Below are 19,434 nucleotides of genomic sequence, written 5' to 3' on the forward strand. Positions count from 1 at the left end.
TCAGTTACAACTTTGCACTGCCCACTTAATATCCAGCAAATACAGCATGATGTGAAGATAAAAGATGTGCAGGCTGGATAAATCTACTCCTGTCAGGGTCTGTGATGTCACGCATTAGCATGATTGCCACTTGTAGATGAGTCATCATGTCATCCAGTCATCTCCATGGAAACAGCACAATGGCAACAAAACTGACTTTGTGGTTTGTGAGTTTTTCTGCTCAAATACAACCCTCGGAGACTTTTGAACTTCTCCATTACACCGCTATGACGTTAAAAGATTGTCACCACCCTCCTCCACAACTTTACCATGCTCCGTTTACTGGAAGATGAAAAGGTGGTTGAAAAGCAACTGGTGTGACTGGCATCAAAATGCAAATGACGTTCAATTTAATCAGCAAGATAATATGATGAGGTAAAGGCAGTTAATCTTGGAATAATTGACCAAAAAAATACTGACACACACGCAGACGCACAAACACCTGCTTTTAGATTCCCGGCAGTAAAAGCCATGAATAATGGATCCTAGTTTTCCCCGGCCTGAGGGAGAAGCTTTTAAACATAATTTGTTGCTTTAATTTATTTACACAACCTAGCAACATCAGCCCTCAGGCTGGGAGCATTACACAGAAGTTTACCACACCGGGAAAGGTGCACACACTCCCACAACACACACTCCTGCACTAGATACGACACACATTTTTGATTTCTCCTCTTTTTTATTTTTACTCAAATTCTGTTTCAGAAGCAATCTCTCCCACACCTTATCATGTTAAATAACATGATAATGATGCATTTATCCCCTCAAAACCACTTATTTCCATGCGTTATCTGTACCCACTTGTTCCTATTTAGGATGACAGGGACCTGCTGGAGCCTCTTCCACCTTTTTTTTAATCACCCCACTTTGTTAAACTGCTCTGATCTGTTTAAAAGTACAAATCAGAATCATATATTTATAATTATTACTATTATTTTGTTATAGAAGAATGCTTGTCACATTATTAAAGGAGCTTGAGGCTGTTTGTTTTATTTGCAAAATGTGCTGCAATTCGGTCCAGATTTTCCCGCGCTGGGCTGCGGATGTGACGTCACATGACGCTGCATGCACGTTCTCCCCGTTCTCCTGTGCCGGCTTCACTGTTGGCTGCAGTACCCCCAACGGCCGTCGTGGTGAAGGGTGGCGATAGAGAGTCTCATTTCTTAAAAGCAGCCGCAAGCTCCTTTAAAGGAGCCAACAGTGCAGCCAACAGTGAAGCCGGCACGGGAGAACGGGGAGAACGCACATGCAGCGTCATGTGACGTCACATCCGCAGCCCAGCGCGGGAAATTCGGGACCGAATTGCAGCACATTTTGCAGCACACAAGGCAAAGGAGAGATACACTAGAGGGCTCATTCTTTTGGGTTTGGAACGCTTCATCGGAAATTATTACTAGAAAACTTAAAATGTATACGGATTTTTTTCATAAATCTTGCCCCAATCTGGCCTCAAGCTCCTTTAAGTGTGTGATTCAGTCTAATGGTAACATATAACTTCGTGTAGCTCATTTTTTTTCCAAAAACTAAAGAAGAATTTGCTTTATTATTACATTTGCTGGTGAGGTTTGTGAACCTGAGTGTGCCTTTCTGTCATCACAACATAAAGGTAATCTGTTCCTCCATGCAGTTGTCGTGATCAAAGGAATCCCTCTCCCATGTCTGCCGCACACACAACAACCCACACAGAGGAGACAGCGCAGTGACGCACACCCGGATACACCCTGGCATGGATGTGGAGGAGCCAACAGACGCAGCGACGGGGATGCACACGCAAAAACACTAAACATGTGCATTCACACTTAGAGCACATGAGCACAAACGTCTTGACTCACATTCGCACAAGGAGAAAATCTCACTCCTGCTTGATGTTGTGTTCTTTCTTTAAGAAGCTTGGCTCCTGCTGCGAACACAGCAGTGGAGGAATGGACACACACACACACACACACACACACACACACACACACACACACACACACACTCAGATGAACACATCTTGCACTAATACTCAAAGCAGCTGCATATGAGACTCCAACGAGGGAGTAAGTCATCAGTCGGCGCTCCCACACCATTTAAAGCCATCCCAAAGGGAACTAAATCTTTTGTTTTAACGTTCTTATTTTCCACTATATCACATTTACACCAGAACCTGTGAGAAAAATGTCACTTTTAATTCGTGTTTTATGCTGAACAAAGGCGCAGCTCCTGCTGTGGCTCACCCTTGCATGCAGCTGTTAATCTGAAATATTCAGCATATCTTCAAATGCTGGATTTTTTTTTTCTTTCTTTTTTACAAAGAAGGATTTTATTCACCAGAGAATCATCTGAAGGCTCTGAAGGCAGCAGATATAGACTTTGGAAAATGTGACACAGAAAAGGAACGTTTTTATTTATTTATTTATTTCTTATAGCTTTATTATAGCTTGTTGTAAAATGCCACTCAATTACAGTTTATCATAGATGTGCTGCAGCAGATCCATACTCGTTCCTACTCTATCCATCATAAGGGAGTCTACTCAACCCTCCTTTCATTCCTTAGGCAGACCCTCCACCCTCAACACGTCTTGTTGTACCACCGCTGGCTCCACAAGACGGATGATAGTGAACACAATCTCTAATTCTCGCGTGTAGCTGCACACGTCAGCCTGTCATTTGCATTCTGTCGTTACCTGCCACTTAGTTTCCCTCTCCCCGCAGCAGGCTGGTTATCCACCACCCACCCCCAACCTAGGCTCTGAACGTGAAAGATCTTCACTCCAGTATGATCAGCAGAGCTTCTACCCATTTCCATCATAACTCGAAAACCTGTCTCTTAAAAAAAAAAAAAAGAAAAATCGTACATCAGTTCGGATTTAAAATCTCCTCTATCTTTTTTTTAATTTCCCTTTTTCTAACCCTTTCTGCCAGCTCACTGCTCCAGTTTGTGCACTCACCATGGGAAGAGATGGTGAAAATAAAACCCAGAAACCTGCACCTCATCACAGAAAAAGTGAGACAACGATTCAAGAAGTGCAAGCATGAGCAACAATGAGAAAAGATTGAAAAGGTGGAGAGAGCAGGTGTGCTATGTGCTACACTCTGTGTTGAGCGATATGATGCACAGTCTGTTGTATTGTGGTATTTAAAGAAAGCTCAATGTTTTTATTTAAGGTGTAAATGTTAATGTTAAAGACTTTAGCAACCTTTGGCAAATAATTGCTGCTAACAAATGCTGTCTTTGTTGTCAAGTCTCCTGAGAATCTCAAGAGACTTGACAACAAAGACAGCACTTGTTAGTCTCAAATTGAGATAATGCTCAATAAATGAGGATTCATTTGAACCTTTAAATGTTTCAAACTGTGAATAATTTCCTACAGAGACAGAACGGTTGCATCCAAGCCGGAGCCGTCTAATTTTCCACATGGCGAAAATAACGAGTTGCATTTTATGAAACATGGTACAGAGGTGGCGCATGGGAAAAAGATAGGACTAATTTCATTTTGATGCAGCTTGGTATGTCTTTTATTAAAACTAGAAATGTAGAACCTTTTCTTTTCTACCTTTGTGGCTTCACTCCAGGGATAGAAGCATTGTTTGGTTGATTAAGAGGTATCGGCCTCTTTTTTGCAGACTGAAATATCTAAAACAGCACCATAAATATGGGTTGATATGTGTTTTGTACAGACCTTAGTGGAATTAAGAAAAGCATAGGCCCCTCATTATACTTTTAGCACCATCATCAAGTTTCACTCTTTAAGAATTAACTTCAACTGAAAAACAGTGAATAAGAGTTCTGGTGTAGTTTCTGCAAACTCATCCATTAGTCTGTGTGCTGACATTGTGAAGCCTTAAGTTAATGTCTTTAAGCTGTCCTGGGTTTTATTCAACCAGCAGTTGTGGATCACTCAGTCAGAGTAGGATTTCCATCAGCAGGGGTCTGACATTGTTTTGTGGGACTTGAACCGCAAGTGTGAATCTTCATTAACAGGAATTGCCATGCATTGAGAATTTTTGGGAACCTTGACAAGGCTGAAACAAATCCCTGGCTTGGATTCTGTACTTCGGTGTGGCATTAAAAAAAAACCTGCTAGGTGGGGGATGGAGTCATCTCCATGCTGACTGGCTGTGCTGTTGGGATGAGACAACATTGTCCTCTTGACCTTTACATTTGAATCTTCTGCTCTTATTGCCACCATTTGAGTGTAACAGAAACACAGTAAAGAAAAACCCTACAGCTATCTAAGTTCCCTTCAATCTTCATCTTATAGTTTTCCTTTTTTTCCTTTTTTTCTTATTCTATGTTTTTACTGGGGTTAGCAAACAGCAGAGGTGTCAAGTAACAAAGTACAAATACTTTGTTACCTTACTTAAGTCGAAATTTTGGTTATCTATACTTCACTGGAGTAATTATTTTTCAGACGACTTTTTACTTTTACTCCTTACATTTTCACACAATTATCTGTAATTTTTACTCCTTGCATTTTAAAAACAGCCTCGTTACTCTATTGCATTTTGGCCTTTAAAAATAAACTATCCAGTTAAATTGCTCCATCCGGATAGAGTGAATTTGGTTGTGGTTGTTTCAGATGTTCTTGTCCAGTTTTGTTCTTACATCCGTTCCCTCAGATTCCTGCAACTAAACTTGGATGTTCATTCCAATAAAGGTTAGGATAAATGATAACATGCCTCTGAAGTTTGACTTTTTGCACCATTACAATACTTATAGGAAACTAATCATCATATCTCTTGCTCTCTGAAACACATTTTAATGCTCAATAGTATACACATATATGGTTCTTTAATATATATATGCATTATACTAAGATGCATTAATTTTCAATGGCTTTTATACTTTTACTTGACTAAAAAACTTGAGTTGATACTTCAACTTCTACAGGAGTATTTTTAAACTCTAGTATCTATACTTCTACCTGAGTAATGAATGTGAATACTTTTGACACCTCTGGCAAACAGTAAAAGTATGAAATCGTACAAAGGGATGGTTTGGGACCAGGTAAAAATCCAGAGGCTGGAAGTTTAAGAACGCCCAGAGTTTCTTAGGTCCTTTCAATCGTTGTTTTTCAATTACAATGTCAGACCTGGTAGGATTCAGTGACTTAACAAACCACCCCTTCATACGACTTCATACTTTTACTGTTTGCTAACCCTGATAATGAAAACCTGCGTAATTTAACCCTCCCTATCACACCTGGATTGTTTTCTCATTTCTCTAAAAAGCATGGTTCTCAAAATAAATAGAACGCTAACTTGTTTTCGATATTGTAAATCAGGTGAAAAATATCATTACTTAGACATAAAATTACATTCAAACTGTCCTTAAAGGGATTATATTATGATCTTTATCTTACCACATGGACACAGTGCAAAAAATCGTATTTTTTAATAATGTCTTTAGGGCTCATTTTCAGACCCAGGTTACCTAAAACAACGTGACAGAACAGTATTTTATATGAGTTTTTGAGTTGATAGTGACCTGAAACAGCAAAGTAAATGGTCTCATGAAGAAACGATATGCCCCCTTTGGAAATGCCACATATTGTTAAAAAAAATATGTCACCCTTTTAAAAAGGTGGCATATTTTGGCCATTAAAGAAAAAAACAAGTTCCATGCTCATCAAGATTGGCCAGATTTTTTGGCTCTGGAAGTCATTAATACGCATATTCATACATATCTCAAGGCCAACAAAATCCCGTTAATGATCTCTTTAAAAATTCAGTCTGGTTTAATGGTTTTACTAGTGACCAGTAACCAAAAATGATGACATGCTTCAAAACCTCAGCCTGGCTTCAAGATACTATGTTTGTATGCTGAAGAAATAAAGACAGAAGCTCAGCAGCATACAGTATAAACAATGTTGTGTTTGCACTCGCTGTTAGCGCCCTGACATCAGCATTTAGCTAAAAGCACCGCTGCGCTTAAGTGCAGCCTCATGCAACTTTTAGCCTTTGCATCGTTGTTACACAGATCAAAACAATTAATGGATTATAAAAAATGCTGTGTTATCATTTCCAGCCAATCCATCAACTGAGTTATCATTTAAGCTCGTAAATCAATATTCTATTCGTGCTCCCGCTAGAAGGTTGGATATTGTGTACTGAGTGCCTCTGCAGGCTCACTGGTATTAGACACATGATTCAAAAGGGTTGGTTTGTTTGGATTATTGTCAGTGCATACCCCTCTCATAGACACAATAAAACATAATTAAAAGGTAATAACTGTATCGTGTCTTTGTCTGCGAATGGACCACAATATAAGTAAACCAGGCTGATAATGAGCCATTTCTCTTTCTCCACTGTTATATCATTTGCCTGCCTCTTCAGCCCAATTTCAGAGCATCATGAGGGGGTGCTGTCTAATAATAATATATTTTTTTTTTTTAAATGTGTCACATTAATTCAGACAAATTCAAGCAATCTCGTTTTCTAATAAAGCTGTCATATTTGCATCTGGTGACTTACACTCAGCATCGTTTTAGATTAATTCCCGTCAAACCTTTTGATTTATGAATGCATAATAACTGAGGGCAATGTGTACGAATGTGAGCAGGGATGTGTGTGTTCGTGTGTGAATGCATGTGTGGATTCTTGTCTACACAGCCTCAGCTTTTAATCTAACATGTCGGCCGTGCCTAGATGAGAGAGAATCACACTTTCTGATAATTGAGGGCATTAAGAGGGAAAGATCAGACCCCTGCTGAGAGAGAAGAGGAGTAGCATCATGGTTCCCTGTGTTCAAGCAGCCTTTAATTTCTGCTCATCTCACTGGTGTTCCTCTCAAAGTGCCGCGCATAAAGATTTCTTCTTTCTACTTGACATTGTCTCCCTGTATTCGTTCCTTGTGTGTAAAATCCAAAGGTCAACATCTACCCTTTTCAGCGTGTAGATTTCAAGGTTATGTCTTCTTTGCATAGCATAAAGCTGAAATAGACATTTTGTTTTCCTTTGCATTTTATTGACTGTCAAAATTATATTGCAATGTTTTCTTTATATATTTTCCATAAATATTTACACCGAGAAAAAAAGGAGCTCTTCGCTTCTTAGCCATTTGTTAAAAACATTTAATTATTAATTTATTATTTATATGTTGACTACAGTTTTACTGTTCTCCCGCTCAGTTGTTAATTCTGTCTTTTGAATTGTATAAAACTTGTGGAAAAAAATCACCCAGAAAGAAGGCCAGAAGGCAAAACACCCAGAAAACTACAAAACACAAACACAGTGCAATAAAAACAGAACATAAATATGTTATGAAACAGATGTGAAACAAATCAGACAGAAAACGGCCCAAAAGTGACTAAGAGACACAAAGTTTAAAAAAAGAAACACATCACTAAAAGATGGAACATTGTCTTACTGAGACCCAAAATAACTAAATCAGACTAACTATAATTATGCAACAGAATGATCGTGGGATGTAAACCATCAAAAAAGAGACAAAAAATAAACAATAGAATTGACCTGTATGTCAGAGAGATATACAGTATGATGGAAGCAAAGAGGTATAGAAATGACCAAAAATAAAATCAAGTAACCACCAATATGTCATGACGTGGTAGAAAAACTGATCCTATACCATAAATAAATATGAACAAACTAAGTCAAACCATTATTTATTTTAACAACACATGGGCAAAATTAAAATGATCAAGTGAGATAAAATATTAGTACATGAAGAAAAAAATAAATTAAGGCATTTTTTTTCTTATTTTTTTGCACAGAGCCCAGGAGCCTGTTTTTTTCTCTCTTTTTTTTTAAACAACCTTGGTCTGATGGTTTTTTTTAGATACAAAGTTATTTTATGTCTTGATATTTCGTTTTATGAGGGCAGGTAGCACTTTGAGCACTTTTACTACTTTTACTGATTCTCATAAACTAAGCATTTAAGGCAAGGGGCCACATCTGCTTTTTTGGAGTCTAAGAAAAATCTAAGAAAAAATCTAAGAAAAATCGCAGTCCTTGAATGATCAAGGTCAAAAGTGAGTCAGTCGCCATTAACCACCCCTGTTAAAACATCCAACTTTGTATCAGAAAGAAACCTATTCACAATCTGGTACACAGAAACAGGTTCAGGCTCCATAGATAGATCTTACACCCATGACAACTGTGCACGGTGGGAATTTGTATGTACCACATCAGGTATAATTATACAAAGCCACAAGTATACATCATTAGGGGTGTAATTAGCCAATGGTAAGCTGTCATCAGTTCTTGAGCTGTGAATAAACACCTAACAGCATACTGTCATTTTTATTTGGAAGATAATGTGACTTGTGGTGCTGTTGACTGTGACTGGTTTTGGATTAGCCTGAAAGGGTTTGATGGTAAAGCTAAATAAAGCAGTCTGAAGCTGGTGTCTTTGTTCCTGTTTAAAGGCTACTGACCAAAGGACACTAGCTGGGCTGTCTCCAGCTCATATCGGCTTTTACCTCCTTGGAGGAGCTGAGTCTTCTGGATGAGAAAATTTGCCTGGGATCATTTCAGGGCCCTTCTTTGGTCCAATTGGTCAACTCCATGGCCCTGGCCATCAACATCTGAAACAAGTGCAGCCAGAGCTGATAAAATAATAAATAGTGGGGGTCTGCTCAGAGCCGGATTAACGCAAAGGCAAACTAGGCATGTGCCTAGGGCCCGATTGACAGGGGAGGGGCCCAGACAGAGGGACAAAAAAAAAAAATTTTTTTTTTTTTTTTTTTTTTTTGGTCTGCACACATATTAATGGTTGATACCATGCCGGTAAAAACCTAAGGCATATATATATATATATATGTGCATTATTACTATATTTAGTATATATACATATATATACGCATACATACGCATACACATACAAACATACATACTACAGCACACTTTCTCTTACTGCAAATTTTATTGGTCTTTGTAGATTTGACTTCTTATTTAAGTATTCAACTTAATAGAGCGGTGTAATAACGTATAAATAATAAAAATCAAAAAATAGTCTGATAGACTTTAATATACAACACATGACTTATTTTGGAATACAAAGAACCAACTTGACTATGACTATGCTATGTACAATGTGAATTAACTTTTATTAGTAACTTTGGTAAGTTTAAGATTTCAATTTATGAATAACATCGATGGAGGGGGGCCCAAAAATCACAGTCTGCCTAGTGTAGTCCATTTATTTAATCCGGCTCTGGGTCTGCTGGAACCTGCTGTCACCTGGGTAATTCTCGTTTCAGCTCGGGCAGAACTTGTTTCACCATGTTCTGCAATGACTTTGGTAAATTCTTCACAGACAAAATCCAAAATAAACAGACCTGTATAATCCAATATACAGGTCACAACAGAGCTTCAATCTATACACCTAAGTACTACCAACCAGGCCAGAAATCTCAGTGTAGTGATGGACTCAGACCTAAATTTGGAAAAACACATGAACGCAAAAACAAAGTCAGGCTACTATCACCTCACGAATATATCAAGGTTAAAAGATTTGATGTCTCAGCAGGACCTGGAAAATTTTGTCCATGCATTCATCTTTAGTATGATTATTGTAATGGCATCTTTTACAAGTCTGCCTAAAAAATCAGTTAGACAACTGCAGCTCATTCACAACTCTGCTGCTCGAGTCCTCACTGAGAACAAAAAGTGGACCACATCAGTCCAGCTCTGAGGTCTTGACACCTACTGCCTGTCCGTCAGAGGACTTTAAAGTTCTGATGCTGGTCTATGAAGCTCTGAATGGTCCAGGACCAAAATACCCTGAACCAGTATGAACTTCCAGACCCTCAGGTCATTGGATCTGTTTTTTTATCAGTTACTAGAGTCGAACCAGACCTCTTCGAATTGTGCAACACAAATAAACTTGCCTTGCCTAGTGACATGTTAAATGATCATTTTTTGCCAGCTTTGATCATTATGAAGCAATAATTATAATTAGCCTAAGCTAAGCTGGACAAGCTAAAATAGCTAAATCACAGTAACTGAACTAAGGTGGGTGGGTTTTGACTGGCTTCCAAGCCTGCTCAATCAGTCCATTTACAATATGGCACACAAAGCATATGTGAATACGAGAATGGACAGGAGGCATTTTCAGGCTTTGAACCAGAAAAATGTGTGTTCAAGGCTATTTTAACTAATTAGACTGGCTATCAGTCTGTTTGAGGAATGATTTTTAGTTTCCAGATAATATTGATTCCTTTGCATGCTCTATACAGCGTTGACTTTTGCACTATTTTTGACCTTTCAGTGGAGTTTGAGGTTCAATTTCGACTTTGACTGGCCTAACCACCTCATTAGATATTAGGAAGCTCAAGAAAAATGTTTTTCCTACTGTACTACATACATATATATATATATATATATATATATATATATATATATATATATATATATATATATATATATATATATATATATACATATATATATATATATATATATATATATATATATATATATATGTATATATATATATATATATATATATATATATATATATATATATATAATATATATAATATATATATTTTTATATATATATATATATATATATATATATATATATATATATATATATATATATATATATATATATATATATAAAGGTCTAGATTCAATGTTCAATATTTTAGGAAAGCTGAATAAGGCTCCTAAATGATTGATAAAGCTTTGCTGTTTTACTTAGAATCAAATACCTCCAATATCACCTTGATAGTTGTAAATAAGACCAGCGAGTAAGGCTGAGATGTCAGTTTGCATTAACTCTTGGCTCCATCTCAAATGTTCATAAGTACTACACAGTTGGCATCCTGTAACAGTGGCCATCAGCCAGATGTGCCCTTCAAATTCTCTATCAATGCCGAATCAAAAATACACACTTATTGTTAGCTGATTACCTTCTTCTGGCCAAAGTTAGACACTGCCCCTGGAGGAGATACTGAGCATTCGACTGGCCTCTGAGATAACTGTATAACTGCAGTAGATTTAAGGGTCCATCCAACTGAGCCGAATAGTCAGAAATATTGCAATAGTCCAGTGTTACACTCGAAAAATACAGCTTGAGTCCTTCTGTTAAAGTACAATAATGGATGTTTGTGTTCTCTTCAAAGGTGCCACTGAAGTCGCAACAAGATCTGAATCAAAGGCGTTTCATCTGATGTTTGGCTGTGGCATGATTCTTTGAAAGTCACTGCAGAGTGTTGCGCTACAGTCAGATAAACACAAAACTCAGCTTTATTCTTCCAGCAAAGGCTCCACGAGGGAGACTGAGTGAAGCCACAAGGAGCTGTCTCTACCCCCTGCTGTAGCTCTGACACAGGAGAAGAACACAGACAAGAGGAAACTCACTTTCTACAAAAGCTGCACGCATAACTACTTAACATCTTGGGACTCAACAGACAAACACTGCTGCTTTTATTTTCAGGATGACTCTTTACTTCTCTTTATTGTTCAGCTCTCTGCATGCAGGCAAATGAGAATATACGGCGTGTCTGGGTTGAGAACTTCATATAAAGGCAAACTGAACCCAGGCTTGTGCTACCGATCAGGCGAGGGGTAATAAAACTGCACAGTGCTGCTCCCTGCTGGCTCTGCAACGTGAGCATGCTGTGCTCATTCATGCTGACTGTGTCGCTGAGACCTTTGACCACATTAGCCTGCGACAGCGGGCTGGAGGAGCCAGAATGGAGGTCAAAGGGACTGAAATTTAAACCCTGCATACACTTTAAACCTTACATCACCTTTACTGCTGTATCATGCCCAATTACTACCAAAGCCTTGGGCAAGTGAGTAAGAATGCTTTCAACAATATTAAATTTAATTCATTTTTTCAGTTTAGAAAGTGCAAAGTGAATAAAAAGAAAATTATTCATATTTGGAGTGGACACCTAGTGCCTTCAAGATGGCATCAATTCATTGAGGTGCACTTGCACAGAGACATGGTTTTTGTGCGATCATAGTCATGTGTATGATTAATCAGTTATACCAAACAGGTTTCATATGTAGGTTGAAACACATTCCTCAAAGGAAACAGTACCAGCTGTGTAGGAGGCTCAGGTGAAGCTCTGCCACCAAGAGAAGGTTGTGGAAGACAGTTTTGCATCGCAGGTCATGCACTACACAGCAAGACTGAGCACAGCAACAAAACGCAGGGTAGTTAGAGTGCATGAACAAAGTCTCTCCCGGGTACAGATTTCAAAGCAGACAGACTTGTCAAGATGTGCTGCTCAGGCTCTTTTTGAAGAAAGAAACGGGCAAAGTTGAGGTTGGTCTGTGCAGCAGATGAAAGACACATTATAATTACTTCCTTTCAAAATCGGACGATGTACAGTGGTGTTACAAGCTCAGAACCAGCAGAAAGCAGTGGGACTTGGATAGCCTACAACCCATCTACTGGCCAGAAGTGGTCTCCATGGGATACTTGCAGCAAAAATAGCCAAACCTCAGAAACAAGGCTAAAGGACTCAATTATGCACAAAAACCTAAGAAATTGAGTGCAGAAAAATGGCATCAAGTGCACTGGACCTCTGAGTGAAAATTTGAAAGATGCAACTGTAGCAGAAGGCAGTGTGTTTGCCAAAGAGCTTGAGATAGCTACAATAATGAATGTCTGCAGGCAAAAGTGAAGCATGGTGGAGGATTCTTTAAAAAATGTTGGGATTTATTTCTGCCAATGGAGTTAAGGATTTGGTCAGAGTTAATGGTATTCACATCCACAATGAAATATACAGGTGTAGACTCTCAGTCATGTAACGGTAACTTTCAAAGATTTTAGACACAACAACTGAGAAAAGTCAGAACTGAAAAAGTAATAAGGACAGATGGTGAAAGTCCTGTTGTCTGTTTTACATCTTGAGAACCATCATCCAATACCATCAGGAAGGCTTTTGACTGGCACCAAATTTAATCTGCATGAGGACAATAACCCCAAACATACAGCCAATCTCTTTAGGAAGCAGAGTTATTATTTATAGAAAAAGAATGAAGAATTGTTCAAGTATTGGTATAGCCCCACAAAGCCATAATCTCACAATGTTCTCATCCATCCATCCATTTTCTATACCCACTCAATCCTACACAGGGTCACGGGTCTGCTGGAGCCTATCCCAGCTCATTACAGGCGAAATGCAGGGGTACACCACAGGCTGCCAGTATATCACAGGGCAACATATATAGACAAACAACCATCAGTGGCCTGAGGAAGCCCATGCAAGCACAGGGAGAACAATCAAACTCCACACAGAAAGAACCGCTGGGGAAAGGAATTGGACCAGCAACCTTGTTGTGGAGCAATAAGTGATTGTGTGGGCAGCTAGGTGGCTTAGTGGATAACACAACCACTAACCACTAAGCCACCATCCTGCCGACACAATCATCTTATTTGACTACAATTACATGAATAAGCAGAAGATATGTGGTTTCTCCTCCAGTGTTTATATTCAATATTCATCTATATTATATAATATTGGATTATATATGTAATGTAACAAATCTTCACATTTTGCAATTTCACGTTGAATTATAACATATAAAGAGTATAACTCAAATAAAAAACAAAACAAAAAGCACAACACATAACATATAACCAGCCAGGGGGGATGAAATTATAACAGAAAGCCAAAGCATTTACATACATTTATGGGTTTGATTGCTTTTGAATTAGTAGAAAACTTAATAGAGTCCAGATACTGATCGAATTCACAATGAAAAGTAAAAAAGAGGGTTTTTTGTGTAAGAATTTGGATTTGTGGATGTGGAATTTTGCAAGGATAATCAACAAATTAATAATAAATGTTTCTTTTGGCTTTGCTCTAATTGTAACATGGTCAAAAACACCAAACAACACATCCTTCCAAAATAATTTGAAATCAGTTTCAATTCTTTCAGACACAAAATTACACATATCTCCAAAAAGTTTGAACAATGGGGCACAGCCAGAATAAGTGAGTCATCGTTTCAGAATTTGCAGAACAAAAAGTACATTTTGAATCGATATTTCTATAGAATCTTTTTACAATGTGATCATTATATACATGTATATATAATTTTTTTTTTATTTATTTTTTATTGAAATATATGCACAGGAAAATGTTACATCACTGAAGGACAAACATAGAATATTTCACATTTCAAATTTACATATCCATGAAAAACAATAAAGTAAAAGAACAAAAAATAAAAATAAAGAAAATAAAGAAGCTCGAGATACAAGATTTATATTAAATTGTATTCTTCACACAGTCTTCTAGTTTTGCTGGCTTTAGGATTCATACTTTCTTTCAAAGATTTTAAATAGGATGAAAAAAGTGCTTTAAATACTATAAAATTCGGGCGTTGGTGTGCAAATTTGGTACAATGAATATGAAGTTTAGCAAATAGTATTAGAAGGTTGATAACATATAATTTGTATTTTACAAAAAGGGTCTTGACTAGATAACATTTGTGAAGTATTTTAAATGTAACTTCTCGTACCTTATTTGTGATACAAAACTTCCTTGATAACATCCAAGTGTTCTTCCAATCTATTATATATATATATATATATATATATATATATATATATATATAATATATTAGATAATATATTAGACCGCATGACGCCGGCTGGAGCGTACGTCACGTGCGTCATGACGTCAAAAGACACCACCAGTTGTCTTCGCTCCTGTTTCATGTTCCGTTAACTGGTTTATGGTGAGTATGAAATATATATAAATCTATACTAAAAGCAGACTCTGGAATAGTTTCATTTTGTTGGGATAATTGATAGCTGACTTTATTAGCCTAATATCTGCTGCACTGCTTGAAACTTGTCTTGTGTTTACAACATGTAGGTCAGATATCTGTCACGTTCCTCAGTCACTTTGTTTGACAACATCTGCGGTTTCTTCGCCGCCCAAGTGTATTAGAAACTATGCAGTTCTGGAAACATGAGACACGATACGAAGAGAGCCTCTTAGGAGTAGAAACCCTGCCCTTTTCTTGTCTTTTTTTCAGGTAAAAGTATGTCTGTTTTGCTGAGGAGAATAAGACGCACGGACGCAGCAGCTGCTTCAGTGCTGGAACGTGAGTGACTGCTTTTAGCAGAGGTGTCGGATGATGCCGTGATACCGGGGAAAATCCACCACTGGACTTTCTACAGGCACAGAACACACAAAGTTTATGTGTGATGAGTTGAATTAGAGTAGCTTCTATAATCACAAGCACAGCTGGGTTTTAACTGCCTTTCTTCACTTTCCACTGCTGCTGTAATACTTGTTATGTGTATGACCAGTACTCGAGTTGTAAAAAAAAATCAGGGGGGATGGTGGATTTTTCTTATATGGGGACAGATAATTTGTGCTGATTACAAATAATATAATATATATTACAAATAATAGCTAGCACTGACCAAAACACCTGCAGAAATAGTGCAGGAATGACATAGCAGCAGTTAAATGCAGCCTTCTGTAAGCTTTAAATATCCACTGGGCTTACATCAAATACATCAAAACACAACAATAAAAACAGTTTTCTGAATTTATCAATATGCCCCTGTCCTTCACAGGATAAGTAAAATGGATCACTGCAAAAACTCAAAATCTTAACAAGAATATTTGTCTTATTTCTAGTTAAAATGTCTCATTTTAGTAAAAAAAATCTCATTACACTTAAAACAAGACTCATCACTGGAAAAAACAACAATTTTCCCCTGTTTCAAGTATATTTTCACTTAAAATAAGTAGAAAAATCTGCACGTGGAACAAGATTTTATTGCTTGTAATGAGAAGATAAATCTTGTCCCATTGGCAGATTTTTCCTACTTATTTAAAGTGAAAATGTACTTGAAACAGGTGAAAATTGTCAAATAAGTTATTTTTCTGGTGTTATTTTTCTGGTGATGACTCTAAATGTTGAAATAGCAGTAATACCACATTCATTGATAAAATGACATAAGGGATGGAAAGGGGGGATGATTTTGACCGTTTTTATTTCAGGGGGGATGCCATCCCCCCTCATCCCCCCTCAACTCAAGTACTGTGTATGACCTACCAACATCCTTGCTCATTAACACAATGGTCCCCTCAGGTGCAGATTTTCACACTGATTCTGAGATCCGATCGCTGGCTCGAGAAGATCTGTGTGAGCTGTTTCCTGGAGCTGAGAAGCTCAAGCTGAGGAGGGCCATCTTTGGGATAATACACAAACAGGTGAATTTGTCCTTTATGCTTCAACATGAGCACAAATCTGGAACTAAATAACTCCAAAATACATACAGCATCATCATCTTCACAGGGATTAATTGTGTGTTTTGTTTTTTTCATTTGCATAGAAACCAATTAATGTGCTCCTGAAGGAACTCCAGGGTTTCATTCCACACGAACCTCTCAAAGGTATTACTTAAGAAAGAAAGAAAACATAACCTTGAAACACATAACTGCATTTTTGGTCACTCTAAAACCCAAAACTTACTTCTTCTTTTTTTTGCAGCTGCACTATCTAGCGATGGGATCTTGGTTGACTACCTCCATATCCTCAGGGACATGAAGAGTCAAGTGAATAATGTGCAGAGTTTCCTTGAAGCTCATATTAATCTGCTGGAGGACATCGGCAAAGCCCAGGCGGCCCAGGAGCCTCTCAGAGGTCATAAAGTTTTATTAGAATGCATGGATTTCTTCTGGTTATTGTCTGTGGTTGTCTCTCAAAAGCCTTTGCCACATCCACAGCACTTCACATTACAGGTCCATGTTCAGAGCTCTTTCTGTAGGTACTAATGCACATCTTTTTCTTTTTCAATTTCCATTTTCAACTTATTCCTCACATTTACTTGAAGTCCTTCACCATGTGATCAACTAATCATCACTGATCTAATGATTACATGATGAGACATGTGGAATGACAGAGTATGAATCTGTGCAGCCAGGAAAGCAAAAATGAGCAGGTAGCTTCTGTAATTAGTTCATCATAGAGTGAACACCTTTGCATATTTTGTGGCAATTGCAGCCTTAAGTCTTCTCAGCCGTTCACATTTCATGTGAGAATATCTCCCATTCTCTTTTGGCCAAAGTTTCTGTTGCTGAAAGCTTTTTTTGATGCCTCTCCGGAGACTTCAAGTCTCAATTTATAGTAAGTTCACCCCAAAGCTTTCATTTCTTTTCCTAGCATGTGCTTTGGGCAGTTTTCTTGTTGAAATTTAAAGGCTCTGAGACACCTAACCTATAATATATCTAGAACCGTAATACATGGCTGTATTTATTTATTTATAAATAAATAAATAAAAGCCCTGCAACACAAAGGTTACATTATTTATAAGAGTCCAAAGACAGCCGGATTCAAAAAGAGGAAGAATACAAGAAAAAAAAAAGCAGTTGCACAGACATAGTTCAAACAGGGTTGTAAATACTCTGGGGGAGTCACCGGTGATATGGAGACAAGGTCGGGTGATAAACTGTAAGCGGGGCTGAAATGATAAGAGACTGTGAGTGGGGAAAAAACAGACGGAGCCAAAATGAATAAGAGCGTGACTGTGTCATCATGTCATTGTATCTGACAGGTGTTTCGACAAATGCCAGCACCTCGGTCCCCTGTGCTCATTCGGAGCCCTACAATGGCAAAGCCGAAGTTCATCCTGATGTAACACAAGGTAACGCTCGCCTTTGCATCTTTAGTCCCTCTCAGCGTTCCTGCTCACTCTTGTCAGATGTGACAACAATGGTAGACGTGGTGTTTTATTTTTAAAGTTCAAGCAGAAGTCAAAGAGAAAAACAAACAACCAGAATTACAAGCGCAGTAATTTTTTTTTTCTCCTCTTTGTTACCATAGTAATGTACCAGATGGTTGTCATCGGGAAAACCTCCGACGCTCATCTGCAGATGATGGCAAAGGTGCAGGCTCAAGTTCAAGACCGGGTTCAGCTCATTTCATGCAGTCAGGACTGCCAGATCGTCTTTGTCTTCTGCCCAGGCGGCTCACGTGATGGGACGGATGTTGAAGCTGCCATGACGAGTGTGATGGGTAAACGCTCTTTTCAGCTCAGATGACTCAGCTCATTTTTTGTTCTGACTCATCTCAGAGTTATAAAACTATTTCAGAATGACAAGATCAATTTGCATTTGTTGTTATTATTTTAAATAAATTATTAAATAGATTTAATAACAGAATCTTTTTAGTGTCAACATAATAATTGTTGTTTTCATTACCCTAAAAGCCCACAATGTTGCAGCTAAATACCTCCAACAGTAACCTTAAAAAGACAAACATGATCTCCAAAGCAGAACTTGTGCAACTCTAGTTTGTGCTACGTGACTCGAAAGAGACTTTGTAGTTGGTAGAAATGAATCTGTTGTTTTATTTCTCTTACATGCTCATTCTTTCTCCCTTTTTTTGCTTCACCTTCTCCACCCTTACTACCTCTCACCTGCTCTTCCTCGGTTGCTCTCCACAGGCGATGAACCCGTCATTCTGGTGTTGATGCACTGCACGCACGAGGTCGAGCATGCGGCGTCAATGAGAAAATGGTCCGGTCACTCAAATGTTGTTTTGCAGGTCAATGTTTTCTACCAGGAGATGGCACGGGGATTACTGAGATGTCAAGAAAATACCGCCGCGGTCTCTCAGATACAAAAGAAATTACTGGAGTACAGTTTTCTGACAAGCAAGCCGCCTGTCACCAACAGGACTGGTACTATTCCTGTGAATGACGCTGAGAACCGCAGTGAGCTCAGTTTCAGTTTGTTTCATAGAGGCAGCAGCAGCAGCAGCACTTCCAGTAGCAGTAGTGATACTGAAACGAAAAGTATCTGGGGGCCTGCGGAGTAGAAGTGGCAGTTCTGGTTTTGGTCATTCTGGTATTACTTTTCTAGAGGCTGAGAAAACCAGGAGCAAAATTGGCCTTTTTTTCCACATGTAACATGGATAGACAATTAGCTATTTTTAACTTGTTTTCATCAATATTTTAAATGTTTGGATGAAGAAAATAATTGCATGTAAATGAAATAAAGCATGCAATGTTCATCTTTGTGCAGTTTTATTTGTAATGCAAGTGTGTATTTATGTGTCCAATAGTATAATTGTCATATATTACACCGATGTCTTCAAAGTTGTATTCTCTGTTTCTCATTCCTCCTTCAGTACAGGATCAATAAATGACGACATAAGACAAGTCATATGTGCATACAGTTTCTTTTAAACCTCTATTAGTGCTAATACATTAAATTAGTCCCAATAGTTTGTTGTGCAAATGTATGCAAAAAAAATGAAATGAATACCATTAAAAGTGATACTTTATCCTTGTTAAGCCATATCAGTATTGGGAACAATGTAAAACAAATAAAGGATAATTAAGCATACCTGTGGGACTACATGCAGAATATGATTATTTGAAAGATGTGCGCCTTTCCTCTGCTTCCATTCAATTCACTTTTAAACTTATATCGCAACAATTCAAAATTAAAG

General features: G+C 38.0%; 1 protein-coding gene across 1 annotated transcript; it reads left to right on the forward strand.

Annotated features, from left to right (window-relative positions):
• Positions 1–3,076: 3,076 nt before the first annotated feature.
• Positions 3,077–19,252, forward strand: LOC133464859 (uncharacterized). Its single transcript, XM_061747048.1, has 8 exons — positions 3,077–3,095; positions 14,998–15,066; positions 16,069–16,190; positions 16,313–16,373; positions 16,471–16,623; positions 17,534–17,623; positions 17,803–17,994; positions 18,425–19,252. The coding sequence occupies exons 2-8, from the start codon at positions 15,006–15,008 to the stop codon at positions 18,796–18,798; spliced, it is 1,053 nt and encodes a 350-aa protein (XP_061603032.1). The 5' UTR covers positions 3,077–3,095; positions 14,998–15,005; the 3' UTR covers positions 18,799–19,252.
• Positions 19,253–19,434: the final 182 nt, after the last annotated feature.

The sequence above is a fragment of the Cololabis saira genome, chromosome 18 (genome assembly GCF_033807715.1).
Source record: "Cololabis saira isolate AMF1-May2022 chromosome 18, fColSai1.1, whole genome shotgun sequence".
Taxonomy (NCBI): domain Eukaryota; kingdom Metazoa; phylum Chordata; class Actinopteri; order Beloniformes; family Belonidae; genus Cololabis; species Cololabis saira.

Excerpts from the sequence above, each read along its gene's own strand:
- LOC133464859 (XM_061747048.1), top strand. The coding sequence starts at position 15,006 with ATGTCTGTTTTGCTGAGGAGAATAAGACGCACGGACGCAGCAGCTGCT. Across the intron at positions 16,191-16,312 it reads TTGGGATAATACACAAACAG|AAACCAATTAATGTGCTCCT; the intron begins GTGAATTTGTCC and ends TCATTTGCATAG. Across the intron at positions 17,624-17,802 it reads TCATCCTGATGTAACACAAG|TAATGTACCAGATGGTTGTC; the intron begins GTAACGCTCGCC and ends TTGTTACCATAG.